Source organism: Stegodyphus dumicola, chromosome 12 (genome assembly GCF_044657685.1).
Source record: "Stegodyphus dumicola isolate Sdum_Otavi_A_Nest chromosome 12, ASM4465768v1".
Classification (NCBI taxonomy): domain Eukaryota; kingdom Metazoa; phylum Arthropoda; class Arachnida; order Araneae; family Eresidae; genus Stegodyphus; species Stegodyphus dumicola.
Window position 1 is genome coordinate 82357052 of NC_140779.1, and position 22180 is coordinate 82379231.

Genomic DNA, 22180 nt, shown 5'->3' on the forward strand with positions numbered 1-22180 from the left:
ACTTTGCCCATAACATATGTTAACACATGCATTTCTCGTTTCTTAAATTCATAACCTATCAGTTTCCCACTGCCCACTTTTAAAACTATCACTTGCCATCTCCATATTTTTAAATTATAAGAAATATAGAATTTTTCGCTCACTGTCAGGAGGACTTATATTCGAGGATCACAAATCAGTGAAAGTTTGTTATGCTGGATTTCATTACTCACTGAGTTCTTCATACAGCATGGTCCATTCTTGGTATCTCTAAAATTGCTTCTCACGTTGTTGCAAGAAACCATTATACTATATTTTGACTGCTCATGTACTTCCTGTGTTAATCTTCAGAAATCTAGTGATAGTCCTTAGAATCATTCAGCCAGTAGCACACTGGATAACGTATATTGGGATCCAAATCAGCATTGGTATTGTTGCTCAAAAGCAGGGTTCTATTATGATTGAAGGGTACTTTTGAGTTTGCGATACCAAGTGCTGACGCACTGAAGTGTTAAGCTATGTTCTGTTCCTTCAGAATTGTGCCTGTAATACATATATCGTTATATTTAATTTTCTCTATTTAATTTCTCTCTATGTTTAATTTTGTGTTCCGGTATTATTTGCTATATGTCAACAGTTCTTCATTTTTTCTGTGTATTTTCACGTATCTTTTAACTCTGGTTTTCTTATTGCTCTTATGCAAATTCAAAAAGATTAAAAGAAGGGGAAGCAGTAAAAATGTTACTTGTTTTCCACAGTATATGACCATTACCGGCTTCCTGGCAAGGTTGCCTAATAAAGGACGTATTGCAAACTTAGGGAGTACCTGAACTATAGTCAAACGTATTTTTAAGACAAATTCGGTAAAAATAAATTAAGCTTACACTTCTTTAACTTATTACTACTTTACTAATATCTCAACAAAATTTTAGTTGGACATCTTTCGTGACTGCTGGAGGTTTTTTGGATTTTTTAATTGTCTTCGCTTTGTATTAGAAGCTCATGTTTTATAATTTTTGTTCTGTGATTAAAAAATTATGATATTTATTGAAATGAAGTGAATATTGTTTTAAGTATCTATGGAAGTAATAACTCATTCAGATAGATTGTAGACTTATTATATTAGTTAAGCGTAGAAGAATGGCTGTATCTGATGTTTAAATTAAATTAAAATAAATTTTTAGTTTGTTTAAAAAAAAGCCTATTTCAAATTACTCTAAAATGAAACATTTTCCTCCACAAAAAAAAAAAAAAAAAAAAAAAAAAAAAACAAGAGTTATCTGTTGTTACTAAAGGCACACTATTTTGTATTTCGCTGCAAGAGAAATTCTATAAATTAATTTATACAAGTGATAATTCCATGAATTAGTTTATACAAGTGATAATTCCATGAATTAGTTTATACAAGTGATAATTCCATGAATTAATTAATTGTATTTTATTGCGTCCATCTTATTTGGAAAAAGACTAAAACATTTAGCGACATATGGGAAAAAACAAATATATCTTAAGTAACTGGCTATGAGTGAAACAAAATACTGGATTTGGAAATAATTTTCAGTTTTTGAATATGATATAACATATTAAAATGATTAATTTTCTATTCAGACAATTATCCTAATGCTGAAATCTGACAGTGAGAAAAGTATTTCAGATTACGTAGTCATCCGATAAGTAATTCAGAATATAAACAAGCATTTTTAGGCACTGGAACCATAGATAGTCTAAATATTTGATTTGGAATATCATGTCAATTATTGCAATTTTTTAATAGTAACTTTTTAACTGTGCTAATATACGAATCTTTTATATGTTTAGAAAATTATTTTAGGCTATTAAAATGCATTTTTATCATTACAGGTATTTATGTAATGATAAAAATGCCTAAGAAGCGAATTTTGCTAAACCCCTTTCTTATGTTTATTCTCATTCAAACGCGATATAAAGGGTTGCGTGAGCTGGTTTGCAGGTGATGGATACTGTGAAATATTTAAAAAAAATAGTGTTTAATTTCCATTCCATACACTGACAAATCGTGTTTCATTTATCTCTGTTGTTAAACATTCCTACTTGATACGCGCGGATCGCAATATGACAAAGCAGACTAAATTGATTTAGAGATAATATGCAATTCAAAACGTTTGATGTAAAAAGTATTTGTGTTAGATTTAAAGGCTGAAATTATTTTGCTTATTATTTGTTGTTATAGTGAAATATTTGAACATTCATTGAACTTTATTCTTATACAAATGCGATTAAACAAAGGAAATGATAAAATTGGTTTGTAAATGATAAATAAGACAAAAATGTTTGATTTAAAAACGTTTCCTTTCTATTAGATGTAATAAAAGATCAAATACCGTTCTTCTTTATTTTTAAGATTTATATTTCATTATATTTAATAAAATGAAATTTCATTCTTCTTTATTGTTTTCGCTTTTATTGAAAATATGTGTCGTAAATTTATTGTGCTCAAATATTATTCATTGTTTCAAATGTTAGTGAATTATACCGGCAATAAGCCAGAAATGAGAAATAGTTTAAATTTGATTTTTACCATGCTTGCGTTGAAACCAACAATAACACGAACAGAAGAGAATATTAAGATTTGATCCCAGTGTGCCTTAATAACCTAAAATTAGATGACAATCAAATGCTGACTTACCCATTATATTATCAATAAAGAACTCGTAATATGTTCATCTATGAAGCACTTATTTATTCAGAATCTGAATACGGTAACATACAATTTGACAAATATTTAGTCACAAGAAACCTACAAAACATCAGTCGCAAAATAACATTCGTGAATTTTCGTACCAGAACGGTATCTCGAAGGAAGGGAAATCTTGAAAACATCGCAAAAGTCGCTGATTATTTTTCGATGTTATGTTCGCAGAATACTATAGGAATTGGTAGGAACGAAAAATGCCCAGCTATGTTTTAACAAAATGCTCTGCTTGGTCGATCTCGTGACTATCGCGTAAAAACTTTTCCACTGGATTCAATTCTAAATTTAAGAATTATTCTTCCTCCTAGCAGCGTATGCGACGACAGAAAAAATATCTTTATGAACGAATATTAAACACATTCATAGGTATAAAAATAAGCAATTATATGAAGAAGCACGAGAACTTGCTAATGACAATTATGTCTCCGAATTGGCGTAGATATTATCAGACATGCCTTGCAGCTTCCATTGACGCATGTGAGCGTAATACTAAAGAGGGAAGAGAGAGAAAACTTTAAAACAGATCCATTTATAGCATTTTTAACCAACGTCCGTCGTCACAGTCGAAATGGACTTCGGAGTGAAAATGTGAGGACTTGCCTTCACAATACCATAATTGACGAACTGGTCGTTATTCCCACGCGAATGCAATAAAACCAACAAATAAAACATTGGTTCTTAAATAAGATATGAATGGTTTGGTTTTTAATTTGATAATAAAAAAATCCTTATTATCTTTTTATTATTATAAAAAACGAGCTGAATGGCAACTGTGAATTTTAATAAAATTTAAAATTACAATTGCCCTATTTTAAAATTTTGTGATTTAGTAGAAGGAAAACACAAGACACTTCACACTTCTTATAAATTAGAATAAATGGATATGTTTGCTCTTTTGGGTCATATTATATTGTTTCTTAATTAATAGACTTTTAGTTATTTGATTACAATTAGATTAGGTAACTTAAAATATCAGAAACCTCGCACAGCTTTCCTTTCAGTGATGGGTTTCAAAAGTTGAAACAAGCTATAAAGTTATGCCTCAAGTTCTTCCGTCAGGAATCAAACACGAAATGAAATTAGTCACTTATATTCTTTCTACCATTTACGTTGCTATTTTCCTAGTAACATGTTACAAAAAGCATACAAAATAATCTGCGTTTCTAAACAATATAGTATGGCAATGTAACAATGCAGTATATATGAAGATATCTGGGATAAAAATTGCGTACAATTTATCATCCCAGATATCCCATCCAAATACTTGAAAGTCACATTATCCTTACATAGCATACACGCTAATAAACCGCATGTATCAATTCTGCTTGAAGGTCCTACTTGTGCTTGAAGTAGGTTCTGCTTGAAGGTGTATCAAAGTCTTTATAAAGACGGGGAGATTCTATTGAAGTTCATAATATTCTTGCTTTGATTCGATTTAGAATGACTTGACTCACTAATACACGAAGTTTTTTCCTATCGGTAATTTGAAACGGATGCATCGGTGACTAGTTTAAAGAAAATGATGGAAATAAGGCTCATTATAGTTCTCCCCGTTATTTTCAAACTTTTCAGCTGACTCTAGCGAGTTTCTATTTCTGGACGTTATCTCGAGTCGTTTTGATATTTCATACGGAAAATATTTCATCATATAAACAGTTCTTTTTTCCTCCTTTTCCATGCGACCGTGGATAGATTTTTGAACGGCTTTCAATTCTTCTCAATTTTGTACGAAAGTTTTAAAATTTTTTCTCCTTATATTATATTAAAATAGGGGAAATACATTGAAACTTATTTTCTGTTTTTTTTCCAAATGAAAGTAAGTTTTTAATTGAAAAGTAGAATTAATACATATAAAAGTAAAACGTTTAATTTCAGTTTGTTCCCTCTCTAACATCTATCTGTGTTTTGATTTAGTTATTTTCCTTTCTTTCTTAAGGAAAAAATATTTACAATTAATTTTTCCTAAATGCTTCATTCCAAAACTACTGAAAACAACATGATTTTTAAATTAAGAAAGTAGCAGGAAAATAAAATAATTTATCCAATAAGAGTCATATATAAACATTTACTGATCAACGGCAGTAAAGAAATGTAATGTTCTTTTATAGAGGAATAAAACAACCTTATAATTTTAAAGTTTATTCTAGTAGTATTATCGTTTTCTTTTACAGCCAACTCTTGTACATTAAGAACATTCTACAAATTATGCTCGAAATAAAAAAGATCTAAAAAATGTTTTCAAGCTATTTTATTAAGAAAAGTATTTCAACTATCTCGTATCAGTTTAATCGTACCAATTTTGATATTACGCACAACACACGCACACACATATATAACTGCAGTTTGTTGTAACGCTTTCAATTTCTGATCATTTTTGATTTATCCGGAGCAGAATTTTGGATTTCCTTCATGAATGCTTCCTTTGCATTGTAAAGCCTCTCCAGCTGCCCATTTTTTAAGACTGTTGGACACTGGTAGTTCGGGTTGGATCCCGATTGAAGCGAGCAACGAGCTTTCCGTCTTTCACTGGGCAACCGATTCTTTAGGGCAGTTAGAATACCGGACAGGTTGCCCCGCTGACGGAATCAACTTTGCGACAAACAATACCTGGAATTCAGGCTACCGAATGCTATGTTTGGTGGTGTGTTTTGTGCAAGAGGAATGCTGGACGAGTCAGTGGTCAAGAAATAGAAGAAGGGTGCAATGTAATGCGAGTGATGGAACAGATTCCATCATGTTCAGAACTAGAGAGGGATATATGCAACATAAATAATGTTAATATGTATCCACGGCGTGAAAAATTAACGAATTTTGTAGTTAATTACAACAAATAAAGTTAAGACTAAGTTATACGGTTATGCTTAGTATACTCAGCTACATTAAGTGTGACAATAAAACATTCACAGAGTTACTAATACAAAACATTAACATAATACATAATACATAAAGTAAGGCAATAAACACGATAATTCAAGCTTAAATTAGAGTACATGGCGTTAATTTAAAGGAAATTAATATGGATATACGCACGCACACATATGAAATAAAAAACAATTAAAAATCATTAAAAAAAGAAAACAAAGGAAATAATAATAAATAGAAAAAAAAAGAAAGCGTTAACTTAAATACATTAAACCCAATTACAGAACATAGAGCTGTGCTGGAGACGAGGATGCCAGCTGAGAGTTATTTCAGATTGTTTGAGATATGACGTGCGATAATGGCGCAATCGCGTATACATTTCAAAGCATAAGGATGTTTTAAAGTTACATAAAAAGCCCATGCTCAGATATGCTCCACTGCTGGCTGTCTGATATGAGTCTGTCTGCAAACGTAGTCCCCATGCAATCTCTCTACAAGCGAATACGCAGTGATGCGGACATTCTACTATCCCACATGAGCACTGGTCGTTTTCACATCGTTTAAAGCGATGCAGATAAGTCATGAAGGGCTCATACCCTGGTAGAAACTGAGTAAAATGAGTGAAGCCACTTCGTAGAAGCTGACCTACATTTGGGAAAAAAACTGCAGGCTCTTCTGTCTGTATTTTCTGTTTCCCATGGATGTTACCAATGCTTCAGTTTTTCTCTTTCGAGCACAGTTTTTAAAACTGCCGGGACGGGCACAACAAGTGTGCGTACATGGGCCTGACTCAGATGCTGCTCTTTTGGCTATTGCATCTGCAATTTCATTACCCAGAATTTGAGTATGGGTAGGCACCTACTGAAGTTTGGGCTTATGTTTGCCTGGTATATTTATAGAGATTTTTTCTATGAGCCTGACGAGTAGATTTTTTATAGCTCCTTGGAGTGCCTGAAGACTAGAGGGTATACAGGCTGCATATATCACACAAAAAAAACTTCCCTAGATATTTTAACCCCTAGCGGTCTGTCTGCTCAACCAATTGAAATGGAATTTCAGATATTATTATTTGAAGGTATGCGTTTGAGATTGTAATGATTTAAAACAATAGAGCTCTCACCGTTACGCTTATAGTGACACCATTTCGAAATTTTCGAATGGCATGACCCACTATTTTCCTGCGCAAACTGATCAGCACAGTGAACAAAGATAAATGGTATTAGAACTATACAAGTACAAAGGAAATTGACATCTTTCAATATATGACAGAATTTTCAAAATATGACATCTTCAATTGTGACAAATCTCCACGGTCTGATGTATGCACCTTAGGTTTCAGAAAAACCCAAAACCAAAAATCCATCGCAATGAGGTCGGATATCGTGGTGACCGCGAAGCTTCAAAGTTATGGGAGACGATTATCTTGAAACGTTGTACATGTTGCAACATTTTTGCATACAACACCTTTGTTCTTTTGAAAGAAAATAATTTATAACGACACACGAACTAGCAAAGTATGGTGTGCCTTCGTGCTGCGGTGATCTGCACGCTGGGCGCGTATTACAGAGGTCCATGGTTCGATTCCCGGTGAAGGCGTTGCTCCTTTTTCATCCTTCCTGCTTCCAAAAAATACCTAACGTCTCTACAGTCTATTGCATAAAAATGCAAATTTCAAAGACAATATGTTATATTTCTTGTACAGGTTTTTTACTCTAATGCAAACATACGACAATGGATTAATTTCTCCTTTAACAGTTATTAATTTTGTAGAAGAGAAGTAGAAAAACAATTACAGTTTCAATGGGAAGTCCTATTTAAATAATTTTGGTAAAGAAATTGCAGTTGTTATGATCATTTGCTGTTAAAAACAGCAAAGTAATATTAATTAATTCATTATAATATTATTTACTAATTATCGACTGTGCAAATCGAACATTATTTATTAATCAATGACTGTGCAAATTGAATACAAAATCAGTTGCCTTTCAAATTTTCTCTTAGAAAATTTATTTTCTGTGTTAAATCATTCGATTATCATAGCTTTTCTGAATATCTAAGTTCTAAACTGGTCATAGCAATTACATGAAATGCTGTCATAAACAGAAACATTATTTGTTTTAACAGCTTCCTTAAATAAAGAAAAGCAGTTTAAAACTGTGTTTGAAAACATAGATCTATTTGTTAAAGTTTATTTAAAAAGTAATTCACATTTTAGTTTGCTATGAAGTAATAAATAAGGAAATGTTAATGTTTTATGCCACAGAGTTCCTTCCCCTTTTTTGAAAACACTTTCCTCTTAAGTTTGAAATTATATCAAAGAATACTTATGTATTAATTAAGGCCAATACACTCTTCTTCTCTTGGGAAAGAAGTGATTAGAGTGCTGATGCATTAATAAATTCAGTCACTTAAGCAAAAGATAATGACATCAATTGCCGATAATTTTCATAAACGTTATGTTAAGGTTCTTAATGAACGGAAAATCAATGTAGAAAAACATTAAGCAACTACGAAATTGCTTTTATTTAGCTAAAAAACCAAAACATTTGTCATTACCACATTAAACAAATATTTAGAAAAACACATTCTTCATTATAAATAGTTAACTCATATGATTTTACACTTGTTTTCTATTAGTTATTTCAGGAAATTTGGAATCACTTTCACCAGATTCTGATTAAATTGTCAATTAGTCGAAAATACATTTGAAATCTCAGCCATACGCCAAAGTGGTTAGCGATGCTGAATGTTGTACCGAAATGTTGCTGAATGTATCGAATCCCAGAGAAGACATGGGTGTTTTCAAATAGAGTGTTATGTATTGTAGTGTCTGTAGGGCATGGGAGCACTTAAAATTTGCGGCGAGCCGAAAGTACTTTCGAGAGGTACTTTGGTAGGAAAAGAGTGGTGAGAGATTCTCGGATACGCTCTTCAGGGGTGCCCTTCTTCAAAACTGATACTAATCTTATACTCCAGACGCAATCCTGTCTCCACTTCTCCTTACACTTAATATTATACCGTATACCCCTATATTATATAATTCGTACGCTTGTTGTGGTTACCACAGACAAGTGAGAGTAAGAACAACAACAATTTAAATTGAAAAGGCAATAAATATTTTGAACTTTACGTGCCATTTAGCAGTGAACAAAAGAATTAAATTTTTTTATGAGTATTACGGGAAAAAAATTTCAGAAAACTCTCTGGTAACTTGACCATTGCCAAAGGGATTTTATCTACGCTTATTAACTCAGTGCCAAAGGCTTTTATCTCATAAGAATTAGGTCTAAACAAAGAAAGATTTCCAAGACTCATTGATACTGTGGGAGAAAAATAATTGGAGTTTTAGTTAAGAAAAAAAGAAAGCAGGGGAAGGGGGGGGGAAGTTTGAAAAAAAAAAGGAAAAAGAAAAACTAAAAAGAAAATGTATTTTTTTAAGAATATCCATCCAATTTTTAGCGCAGAAGTTTTTTTACGAAAAGGAATATATATAAAAAAATAGAGATATTTATTATCGTAGATAGTGACAGAATAATACCTAGTTACGTTTTGCTTTTAACCAAATTTTCTTCAAATAATTCTTGAAATAAAACTATTTTACTTTATTTAACAAAACAAATCAATTGAACATTAATTCGCTTTTCTATAGACTTTTTACTTTTACTGTGTGGAAAACAGAGTTTCTCTGATTCGCACCCAAATAGTATCAAACGTTTCATTACATTAAAAATTCACAAAGGCAAATATCATGTTTGAAAATACGAATGCCCTAGAAATAAACGAATAATACAATGTAAAGCTACGTATATTATCACAATAATAAAGCAGTGCAAAGACATATATCAGTTTTATTCAAGTGTTGAAAGTCATGAAATATATTTAAGCTCCTTTTCTAACCAAAATAATAATTTACTACGTTTTAATTGTATTGACGCATGCAGCTTTATGATAATTAAAATTTACTTAAAAAAATTCACTTGCTATAACTTTTGCTGCATTTTTATAGTATAAAAAATATTTATTGCAGTATAGTGGTTGAACGAACAAGCTATAAAATAAATAGTCTAAATTCATATCTATTAGTTTGTATGTAACTATGTTTGAAAACTCGTTGAACACACGGTTTTTATTCTGTGTTTTAACCTGGATTATATATGTATATTTGTCTATTATTATATTATTATTTGGATTGTATATGGCGGAAAACTTCTGTCTGAAAATGATCTTTTTAAATATGAAAGGCAAAGTCTTTTATGCAATGATAATGAGTTGCGTAGTTAGCATGCAGAAGTTTACATATATATTTTGAAAACATGCATTTATATATATATGAGGCAGAAAATTCATTTTAACACTATTTCGATTTCTTATATGTAGAATATAGTTTGGTATAAGCAGGCGCAGACTAAAATGGATGTTCGATAACCAGCTTTCACCAGAAATGGGCCATTTTCTCACGAACTAGTTAAAAGACACATTAATGAGCGAATGAACGGTAAATCGTAAAAAAGATCGGTAGCTGATTTTTAAAGTTAATCGACGAAGAGCTCTAGTTGGAAGTGTGTTAGAAATGCTCGATTCCATTTTAAGGAAGAAAAGAATGTTTATCCTTCCATGAAAAAGGTTATTTAATAAAAGTACAGCTGAAAGAAATTAGTTCGGGAAATAGCGGTTCGATTAAGCGGATCCATCTTATCCTACAGTACGTGTGATTTTTTCCAATTTTCGCCCCATCGACACTCACAGCTCTTGATTCACTCTCCGTTCCCGATCTTATTCATCAGTGTAATTATTAGCGAGAAATGTGCCATAAAAATGATTCAGTTCAATAAGCGAAGAGTTTTGATCTGATCCCATAAAAGACAGGTTTTTTCCAGCTCTACTCTGAAGTGGGTAGTAAATTTTAGTTCTTCCCCTTTCACCTCACCTCAACGAAGGCGACTTGTACAGAGTCATTAAGTTTGTCGAAACAGGAAATATCACGAACATGAAATGCTCTCTCCATAATTCGAACTCCTGACCTTTCGACACTAGCCGGATATGTTTTAACTACAAAAAGTAGCCATGGCTTGCGAATGGAGATAATACCTAACGTTATCCTCCGTTAAAGGGCAATTAGACAGGCGGGGAGCCAGTCGACAAACCCCGGTAGTGACGCGAATTATCGTCTATCCCATTGTAGTTCGGGTGGCGCTGTAGCTAGATTTTTTCGGAGGCAGGAAATATGGAAAATCAGTGATGCATGCACTGGGATTCGAAAACCGGACCTTCCAGGTGCTAGTTGGACGTGCTTTCAAATTACACTACAGAGGCCCCCGGTAAGGAAGCACAAAATTCCTTCTAAAATTTACAGTGAAATCTTTTTTGTGAGCTGATAAGATGTATATTTTCATAATAAAATAAGTACTAAGTCCAAAGTGAAGCATAGCAAAGAAAAATAACACTCAAAACCTAAAATAAAACTAAAAGTAAAAATTGCTATAATTATAAATTCCCTTATAGACATGATAATTCATAATCATTCTGACATAAAAAGATACGCGTAGTGGAAGCTGTAGAAAAAGTGCGTGTGGAGATAGTACATTAAGTACAAAACTACCGTAAGTCTGCGTGCTGTTTCAGTATTGAAATCATGCATTTCATAAATCACTGTACAAACAAAATTATGATCATTAATTTCTCTTTTTACTCCCCTTCTACCCTATAAGAATGCATATTCTATTTACATTTCTTTCAGTTAGAGGGGAAAAAAAAAAAAAGAAAAAAAAAAAAAAAGATTGACCTATGCCTTTCGTAAAAGCGTTAAGGGAACATTGTTAAAGCAGATGCAGCTTCGATGGGGACAAAATTACCAATAATCATTTTAAAAATAAGGTGTTGGATTAGTTTGAAGAAATGAATTACTGGATAAAAAAAAAAAAAAAAAAAAAAAAAAAAAACTTCCGTAATAGGTAGATATAAAAATGCAAATAATAACACAAAGAAAAGCTGAGGAAAATTAAAGGGAACTTTAACAGCTACCTATCACGTTTTTGCCATAATGATGAAAAACATATTCGCATACTATATAAATAGTCTTTGATAAAATTTCAAGTTTGAAAAGAAACTGCGTCGTTAATGAAAGATAATGAAGTAACATAATAAAGGTTTCTTATTTAAAGCAACATTAAAAACCTAAAAGATAAAAATATTTCTCTATCCGCTTCAAAAATAATTAACGGAGGCTTAAATTAAAAATTAAAATAGTGGAATACAGACAAAAATTGATAAAAATAATACTAGAAATAGATGTGTAGTAAATATTTCAGCTGCTCAAATCGTAATTAATCAAGCCACAAGGAATTAAAAATTAAATTTTAAATAAAATCATTAATTAAAAATTTAAGTAAATAAATGAAACACAAAAGCAAGCAGTTTTAAATGCATTTTATTCTTTAATTATAACCCTGAAGTTAATTTTTTACTAATTTGTTTGGATAAGAGTTGTTCGTACGTTTGTAGCATCAGCTTTAATAAAGATCGTGTAATTAATAAGTAAAGCACTAAATGTAAATATATGTTTGTTGACTAAAATTAAAATTTTTCTATTGAATCCTCAACAGTTTATTTAAAGCTATAATTTTTCAATGTTTGAGATTTTCCTAATAATGTTCCACAGATTCTCTTTTAATATTTAATAAAATATTAAATAAAATTAAATATGTTTCTCTATCAAAATAATCACCATGCCATGTAATTCTGCATAATATTAAATGTAACTCCTAATATTAAATGTAACAATACAGAAACAAGCATCCTAATTCAGTTTAGAAATATTTAAAAAATAACAATGTTTATGAAACTAGAATGTTTAGAAGAAGGAAATCTGAGATAAGCAAAAATTCTAGGAGTTCATTTTAATGATTGTTTTTAATTCATAGCTGAATGAGTAAAATCATCACTAATTACAGACATGCATGCTACTTGCGTTTAGCAGTAATTTGCGCAGATTAAAAAAATTAATAAAAAAAAAGGAATTTTAATTCACTCGTTATAAAAAGCAACAAGATACTTCAAAATGCATCAATCTTTATTAAAGACTCCAGAAACAACAAAAGTATAAAAATGAAGTTGGGATGTAATAAAAAATGCCAACTCTTAAATCAATGAATAACTAATCTTCCGTAACATACTGTCTGCAAATCCTTTATTGAAATAACAACAGCATTAACATAGACTGCAAACGTAGTATGAATTGACACTGCCAGACTTACGGCACAAGAATGGCCTTGCTAAAACTGCGTCTCATAACAATCAAATGAAACTTAAAAAGACCACACTTCCTCAGCCACTGAATCTGAATCCCTTATTTAGAAAAATCTTCTTACTTATTATTAATAGTAGTACTACTTATTATTAGTTATTCCAGTTTGGTTTCTCCCAAAGTTTGCAAGACGCTCATTATTTATTTTTTATATTTTTCATTTTTATTTAGTCCAATACATGACATTTGCTTAGCTTCTAACCCCACTTAACTGTTGAAATTGATATATAAAGCAAACCACTCGCCTAAGATATTTTGTTGGTGGCTGTAATTACTTTCAATTTATCTGCTGTAGACTGTGCTGTGATGTTGTACTGACTGTTGTTGTGTTGTTTTTTTTGTTGTATTTGTGTAGTTTCTTAGTAGTGTTGAACTTTTGCTGTTGTTGTATAGTATTTTGAATCATGTATTGCAATTGTCATTTCACTGAATTGTCATTGGATCCTTTAGGATTTTTCTTCATTCTTGTCAAGTTCCGTTCACCTGCCAGGTACCTTTGACCTTTTTCTCTTTGGTACCCCTCTCCCTTTTTCTCTCCTCCGCTTTCTCTTCTGAGATGTTATCCATGTCCAGATTTCACTATGTCATGTGCCCTAGGGATAATTTAAGGAACCGGCAACGTTGCGTCTACAATAGCTCGGATATATACGTAGATGCGCATAAGTCTAAGATATTTTTATACAGATTTGACATAAGTATCATAACTGTACTTATTTAAACGTTTTCAAACCTGTACACAAATATTACTAAGTACAGTTTCCTAATGCCAGTTCCTAAAAACCAGCTTTATGCCAAGACAAAATTAGTAAAGAAGTGTGGGTGAATATACCCTTTGTGTAAGTGAGAAAATTCAGTTTTTTATTTAATAAACTTGAATTCTATACGATCTCTTAAAACGGCATTTTGAGCATTTGCTTCATCGAATAAAACTGGTTTAGTTCACACACTGTTGACAGTTTTTCTAAGGAACTAATTGTTTATCACAGAGGATTAGAATTTTCCTAAAAGATCTGTTGTAGAATAATAAATACAATTATTAATTGAAAGTTTCTTCCTAGAAAGCTAATAGAGTTGAATTGAGTTGAGAGCAGAATCTGGATACCCGAGAAAGCTAATAGAGTAAACTTGTAGAGACATTAGGTTATTTTAAAGCCGAAGAGAGGAAAAATGAGCAACGCCTTCGCCGGTACTCGAATCTGGAAAGGCGGGAGAAATACCTTATAAACTCTTGTCGAACGCAGGTCTGTAGACAGCGATATATGCTATATATACATATATCGGGTTTTTTATATATACGGGTTTTCATAATTCTTTCCATTTAATTTGTACAACGGTAGAATTTAATTCATACGCAGCTCAACGTTCATTCATCAGAACTGAATGCATGACGGTTTCAGCTATTCCAAGATATCAACAGTTTTAAATGATTTCCATCGATTGATAGTAAACTCAAAGAAATCGTGCAACCTGACAAAGCAAGTGGCCACGAGGGATTTTCAGATAAGAAAAGAGGAGAAACAAAGAATTGATCGAAAAACGACAAATGAAACCTAAATAATTTTATAACACCAGCCGATAGTCAAAACAGTTGTTATGAAAAAAAAAAAAAAAAAGATAAAGTGCCTTTGATTTACAAGAAGTTAAACGAATTGTTACAAAAGGCACAGGAATTGTGTCAAGTTACATTTGAGACTGATTCAAATGAAGAAAGAAGGGAACACCTTATGAGAAATTTCGAAAAAATCTGCGTTTTTTACCTCGAAACGTTTTAAGAGTTATGTCAATGATTGTCCCAAGCAAAACTCCCTACCATGTTTGAAAAATAATTGTATCATAGATGCATTAAACAGTAATGAGAATCCTTTCAATTAAATTTGTCTTTCTTATAATTCCAACAACATTGAGGTTTGTTTATATTATACACTTCTCAATCTGAATTACACCCGACCCACTTTTTCCATAGAAAGTTAACTTTCCGGACGCGAATTTACATCACGCAGTATATTAATAACTTCGGCAAGGGCTCGTTCAGCAAGGGTTTACTGTATAAAAAGTTCACATTCAAATATTTTTATTGAAAAGTGTCATCACACTGGATCTATCGACCTGATCAGTGCAATCATTCCGAAATGCGGTACGTAAATGTAAACTGATTGCACAGAGTAAAACCAAATGTGAAGAAGCATTATTATATTTCAAAGGAATTCGCATTTACTTTAAAAATTATGTTTTATTTAATAATATAAAAGTTTTATGGCTAGTTCCTAGTTCTGTTCAAATTAGCAGAAACTAAACGTATTTCTCATACATAAAATAAAAGAAAATTCTTACCCTATTCATAGGTGTTCCCCAAAAATCATTGTAAAGAATGTTTGATATAGGTACATCGGGCCTCAGATCCATATTGTCCTTTATGGCTGGTTTGTCATCGAATACTAAACCACAAGTGAGACTGTTTGCGTAGCAGATCAATGCAGTAACTGCAATCACCCAGCTAGTCCAACAGGACGATGCCATCTGTAAAAGTATTAAAATTTCATTAAAAAATTAAAACGTCAGCCATCATTATCTCTGCAAAATTATGAGCATTATAAGATAAAGTCAAGCATTAATACTTAAAGAAACGTTGTCAAATATATTTTTAGACGTATACAAAATAATCCGATAGAACTAAGCATGAATTATATCCATTAAATATGAAACATAGCAATCGAGGTTATATAATGTAGATAATAAAAGTAATTTTAAGGGGTTTTTGGTTATTCGATTTATAATACTAAACATCATATAGTGATTCGAAGGTAAATATATTTACAAAACTGGATTTCAGAGATTTTTTATATTAAACGAAAATGGTACAAAATATTGAAACATAGAATTATTGGTGAAACTAGAACCTGTCTGAAGGCAATCCCAGAAATTTATCATTATTGTGGAAATTATTTCGTAAAAACCTGAAATATATCACCAAATAACAATACATTTAGGCCATCATAAAATACTAATGAGAAACATGAGCCTGATTTTAAGTAAGAATGCTCACCGATTTCGAAAAATTTAAAAAGTACAGTTACCTGTAAGGTAGTACCAACATGACATATACCACAGTATATTAAATGAGACTGATTCATTAATTTGCTGTTGTTACGGTTCCGGGAGCCAAACCCCGGGATTCCGAAAGTAAAATGAAAATTCGGAAAGAAAATTATAAAGGAAGCACTCACACTAGTTGCGAGTTGACTAGAATTTATTAACTAAAATATATAAAGATACATTTAGTTATGTTTCAAAGGTTTATATGCCTTTAACTAATCTGCATGAAATAGTTGTAGAATTATACACAGTTCAAAAGTGGTTTAAGTGGTGCTAAGCCTAACGAAGTCTCCATTTATTTGCATTTGAAACTCTTAGGAGAATAGTGAATTAAATCAGTTTGTGCACCAACTTCAGTGTCTTTTTGCCGAATGGGACCAAAAGTTAAACTTTCAATTTTGTGCACCGAAAAATCTGTCTTCTTACCCGCTGGCTGAATTGCCTATTTTTGCGTAGAAAATCTAATTTTAATTAGCAATTTTCACTACTCTTAAGTGTATTTGCTGTTTTATGCTATTTTACAATTTTTTATGAAACTGTTTTGAGTTTTTAGATGGTTTTGCCTTGCCGCAAAGTGAGAACTGAAATAATTGAATGAGAAGTATATTTCTAATAAAATTCGAGGAAATACGTTTAAATGAAATGTAATAAAAATGTGGCCGTACAAGGAAATCACGTGGTGTGTACATCAGATTTTTTTAATTCATCTCTTTTAAATTATACGCGCAAAAGGGAAATAAAAATTTATGTGACTCTAACTATTAATTACAAAAGCTGTTTTGGTTCGAATTATATCTATTATGAAATTTCAAATTTGCCGTTTGTCTCTCTATTAGAGACATTCCCCTGATATTTAAATGAAGGAAAAACTCCGGATAACTCAAATCATGTGAGATATACGAAATTCAGATAAATTTCATTTTCAACTTTATTCCGCAAAATTCCTTTAAAGGATCAAATAAAACATTTTTTTTCTTGAGTAAGGCAGGTAAAAAAAGTTAAGTTAGCTGACAGATATATCCCTGAGTTCGTTGCCAATTCAAAAAAGCAGAGGAGATTTCTCAAGTAATGGGGAAAGTTCACTTCATAGCCTCTCACCAAATTTTTTGAGGAAACGAAGTTATTGCAAGGAACGTGACTCATTAGTGCCTAACTTTTTCCCTTGCCGATTCTCAATTCGAAGCCTCTAAACCTCTGCGTGAGTGATCGTTCAGATTAGAGGCAGGGATCGCGAAGAAGAATCCTCTTCGTCTTCTTCAATCTGGCTTAAGAAGAGAGGGAAAGAAAAAGTAAAGCTCGGTTTTGAAGTCTTATGTACAGGAAGTTGAAGTTTAGAGTTGATGCCAACGTGTCAAAATGGAGAAAAGTAAAAATATTATCTGTGTAGGTATCGTACGGATGCTTGGATGATGTTTAATGTCAGTGATTTTAGATGGTGTTTACTAGGAGAGAATATACTGAAAAAAGAAATTTTTAACTTAGTTGAACCTAAGTGTATCAGTGAGGTCAGCAAGAATGTTAAGTCATTCGTTATTTTTTCGAATTACAGATTTTCGAATAATGTATACAAATAATCAGGAAATAAAATGAGTCTCGAAATAATATAAAACGTATATTTAAATGAGAACTAAAACAGCCTAAATCAGAAGGCGGATTTATTTTGTGCCCAGGCAAAGTATCAAAATAATAACTCAGGACATTCTTCGTTTCAGCGATTCAATTAAAAGTGTCTTTTCGTCTGCGCTGAACAAGCGATAATTGAGCAGGTATTATTCTGAAGCCATTACAGTAATTGGTAATCACGGCGACGAAACTATCCCTAGAAATTTTAATATTCATTTCAAATTCAAGTAACGTTTGAGATGTTTATTTGATGGTAGTTTGTAATACTAAGCAAAGAAAACTTATTATTCGAGCTCAAAGATACATAGCACTTGTTTAATTGCTTATCCATCTCTTGGTCGGAATACCAGATATTGAACATATAGTCTTAAACTAAGTTCAGAACAAGAGAAAACCAGAACATTGATAGTTAACTATAAACATGCAAGTAGAAACTTCTGGACAACCATTACTAGTGTAAATTCAATTTTCCTCTGCTTCTTAGCTAATAAAAATTGCGGAAGTTTCCTTTCAAAATATTTTCAATTAAGTATCTTTTCATCCAATGCTCCTCTGGTTTTGATTCAGTCGTTTCAAGCTATGACTACGGAAACTTAAATAATGACTACTACGATTTCTGTGAATGTAAGAAGTAAAAAGGGAATGGAAAGATAGAAAGGGAATGGAGAACAATCCATTCAAAATATGTCAAGTTAACTACTCTTTCGGCACAGATGCTTGTGTAAAAACATCGCAAAATGATATTCCTGTGATAAGTTTGTATACTGTGTGCAAGTGTTTTTCTCTAAAAAAAAACGTTTCTTTCATTGTTTAAGCGAACATTTGAAAGAATAATGTAGCAAACCTAATGAAATGAATATATTTATTTCATTAGAAATGGAGAGGAAAAATGAACAATGCCCTCGCCAGGACTCGAACCACGGACCTCTCGAATACGTGCCAAGTGTGCTGACCACTACACCACGAAGGCATGCTAAGAAGGCGAGAGAAATATCCTGTATACTGCCGCTTTTAAAGGGCGACTGGGGTTTTAGGGGAACCAGTCGCCAAATCCTGATGGTGAAGAATCATCATTCACTAATTTTTAGTTCGGGCGCAACTGTAGTCATTAGGTTTTTTTTAAAGCAGGAGAGATGAAAAAATGAGCAATGCCCTCGACAGGACTTTAACCACGAACCTCTCGAATGCGCGCCGAGTGCGCTGACCACTACACTACGAAGGTATGCTAAGAAGACGGGAGAAATACTTTTTAAATTAACAAAAATTCTTATGACCGAATAAAGACGGCCATGTCGCTTATACAGAAATTAACGTGCATGCGTTATAATCTGCAAATTGCTCAAAATGCTATCAATAACTGTTTTAGTAAAATTTGGGTTTTAGCGTTTAAAATTAATAAAGAGAGAGAAAAAAAAACCCTCTTAGAATTGATAGCAAAATGAAACTGCGAGTGAGGATGAAATATGGAGTACGTAAGTAACATTCCAATAGATATACAATTAAATACTGAATGCATTCGTAACATAGCTGTTAACGATTTACATTTAGGACGCCTATGATGATGTTAAAGATATGTTGGATAGGGATATTAACCGGCTATTATGAATTGACCCTTTACTTTAATTTCTTCTTTCCTTAGTCCTCAAGCTAATGCAAAGTAGTTATTGGGTACTTAAGCAGAGGGTTTGAATGTTTTAAGGAGACAGGTCCTGGCAGCCTCGCCTTGCAGTTACGTACTGTTGCCAGTTCAAAATTATTCTGGTTTCAATACCTTGCTAGTTTAAATTACGCGCTATAATTGTCTTGAGCTAGCTTAAGTAGACTATTGCGTCTGTAGTTTCAGAACGCTACCTACGCTTGAATTTATTTTTATATTATGTTAATATAACTACCCTCAGAAAGCGGAGGTTAACCTGTAGCACAAGTAATGCTTTCTCTTCATTCAAGAGTTGAATAAAATATTATTTTAACCTACTTACATTTTGGTAAGTTGCTTCAGACTAAAGCGATAACTCGCTTTCCAGTCTATTAGGACACTGAGATAGGTTACATATATAATAGAAACCTACATATAGCATGAGCGAAAAATAAGCTTTAACTGCAAAATATGCATAAAGATCTGCTTAATGCGCGTATTCCTCCATTCCAGTTTACATAATCGTTTGTAATCTTACAAAAGTAAGTAACGATTTTGGTTCATATGTTTACCCTGATAAAAGGTTTTTCAAAATCTATCATGATTTTTGTTGTAGACCTTTATAATGTTCCTTACTATTTCCTCTCTGTTGAACGGAGAGGAAGTGATTGAACAGTAGAGCGACTTATTGCTGAGTTGATGTAGGTAACGACAAAGTCCAGAGAAAGGTTAAAATAATAGGGGGACCTGAAAGTAATGTCGCTTTCTTACATTAAATTCACACGAATAAATTTTTAACCCCTTTTTCATTTTTAATCAATAATGTGATCACCCTCGTTATTAACAACCTTTTGCTTCTAGTGTGCAGATTTTCAGATCCCTGGACCGATATAAATCAATTGGTTTTTGAGTAAAATATCTCAAGATGGCATTTTGGACATCATTCAAATTATATTCAATTTTTTTGGCACTAAGAAAATGTTGTAGGGATCGAAATAAATGGAAATCCGAGTGTACGATATCGGGCGAATATGGTGGGTGATGCAGCACCTCCCATCCCAATTCATTCATTTTTTCCAGTGTCCGTCTTGCACAGTGCGGTCTTGCATTGTCGTGTTTCAGAATGATGCCTTTTCTATTGAAAATCGCCGGATATTTTTCTATTAAAGATTGTTTCACTCGATCCAGTTTTTCGCAATAAAGATCTGATTAACAGTTTGTCCAGGTTTCAGCAATTCAAAATAAACAATTCCACGAATACTCCACCAAACACACAGAAGCGCATTTTTGGGATGTAAACCCTTTGTAACCGCTAGTAAAACTGCCTTTTGCGTTTTGGATTATCATACAGGACCCATTTTTATGTCCAGTAATCAAATGATAAAAAAACCGGTTCTGTAAGATGCCGTTGAAGCAATACGTTGCATGTGATGGATCGGTTGGCTTTGTTCTGTTCGGGCAGATTATGTGGGATTCAAACACCTGCTTTGCTTATTTTTCCATTCTGCTTTAAATGTTCTTGAATGGTCGACCAAGGTTGGTTAAGAGCGTTTGACATGAATTTGCTTCCACTTCTGCCCTTAGCATGTTGTTGTCGACATGCGCAGAAACGACATTACTTTCCGGTCCCCCTACTACTTACTCAAAGCTAATTCACTCAAAGAAATAATACAGTCGGGCCCTTCTCGGGCGTACAGGGAAGCTTGAATTTGGGCTTCTAATCAAAATCAGAAACTAAACTAAACTGACTGAGCCGAAGCTATACACAAATACGTAACGTAGTTGGCCCTTAATTAAATTAGCCGGCGATTAATAACAGGCACGTACTATACGGCCGAGCGTATTAGGTTTAAAAACAAAGTAGCCTGATGGCAAATACGCGCCTCTAAGAACTGTTAAGCTCTCTCTCTTCTTGACGTAAGCTGAACCTTCCTTAAATACTCCTTCTAACTCATTTGCATATAAAACGCGTTCCTAAAACCTCATTCTGGCAGGGAATAGTAGGTGGGAAAAGAGAATAGAAAGTAAAGCATGTTTAAAACTGAAATAACGGTTAGAAACTTAATTTCTATATCTTCGTATAAATATTGACTGCAAATTTGAGCCGTACCATATAGCTCAAGAAACCGTACGGGTCAAAAAGATTCAAAATTTTTTAAATAGTTTAGCGTTAGAGCTAGCTTCCCAGAGCGCATCGTTCCAGGTTACTCCTCTATTACCAGAACCAAAACTTGTCAGAGTTTAAGAAAAAATATTCTTTTAACGTATTTTTAAAATTTTATATAGACAGTACGACTAACCCTTATCGGTAAATTGATTAGTGAAACTGGCTGCCGTACAGATGGGCTTAGGCTAGAGGATACGGACGTTTGTTAATGTATAGTGTCTGCATGGCATGCGGATACTTAAAATACTGGTGAGCAGAAAGTGCTCTCAAGTGCTTTGGATTTAGTTGTTGGGAAAATGGGTTGGAGAGCATCGGATTCGGCCACGGGATGCTTTTCGTCAAAATTGGGGTGGAGTTGTATAGTTAGCGCGGTGAAATCATCAATGATGCACAGCCAATGATGAAATTTCTGGTATCCAGTCCACTTCTTTCCGTTTTGTAGACAACACAAGAGGGAAATGTGTTACGTGTTTCTACTGTAAATTTACATATTTGTTTTGTTCATACAGACAGGAAGTTCAGATCATCTTGGAAATTTAGGCATCTAAAGCACATAATTCATTTCTGTAGAAAAATGCGATGTTTATGTGTTTATGGGCAGATTCATAAGAAACCTCCGTTTGCAAAAGCAAAAAGGAACCACCATATAAATATAAGGCGAAGGAGTTTAAAATGAATAAGAAGAATTTGCATAATGTGTGTAACAAGAATAACGCATTTCGAAGTTTAGTTGTTTAGTTACACTCCCTTCTTCGCATTGTTGATAGGAAATTAAACTTAGAAGCA

General features: G+C 32.7%; 1 protein-coding gene across 1 annotated transcript in view; it reads right to left on the reverse strand.

The window, feature by feature from the left end:
* LOC118186875 (protein O-mannosyl-transferase Tmtc3-like) overlaps window positions 1–22180 on the reverse strand; it is a 512127-nt gene that overhangs the window by 273470 nt on the left and 216477 nt on the right. The window contains exon 2 of the mRNA XM_035357048.2: window positions 15207–15392. Coding sequence (XP_035212939.2) covers window positions 15207–15392 — 186 coding nt within the window. The remainder of the gene's footprint in view (window positions 1–15206; window positions 15393–22180) is intronic.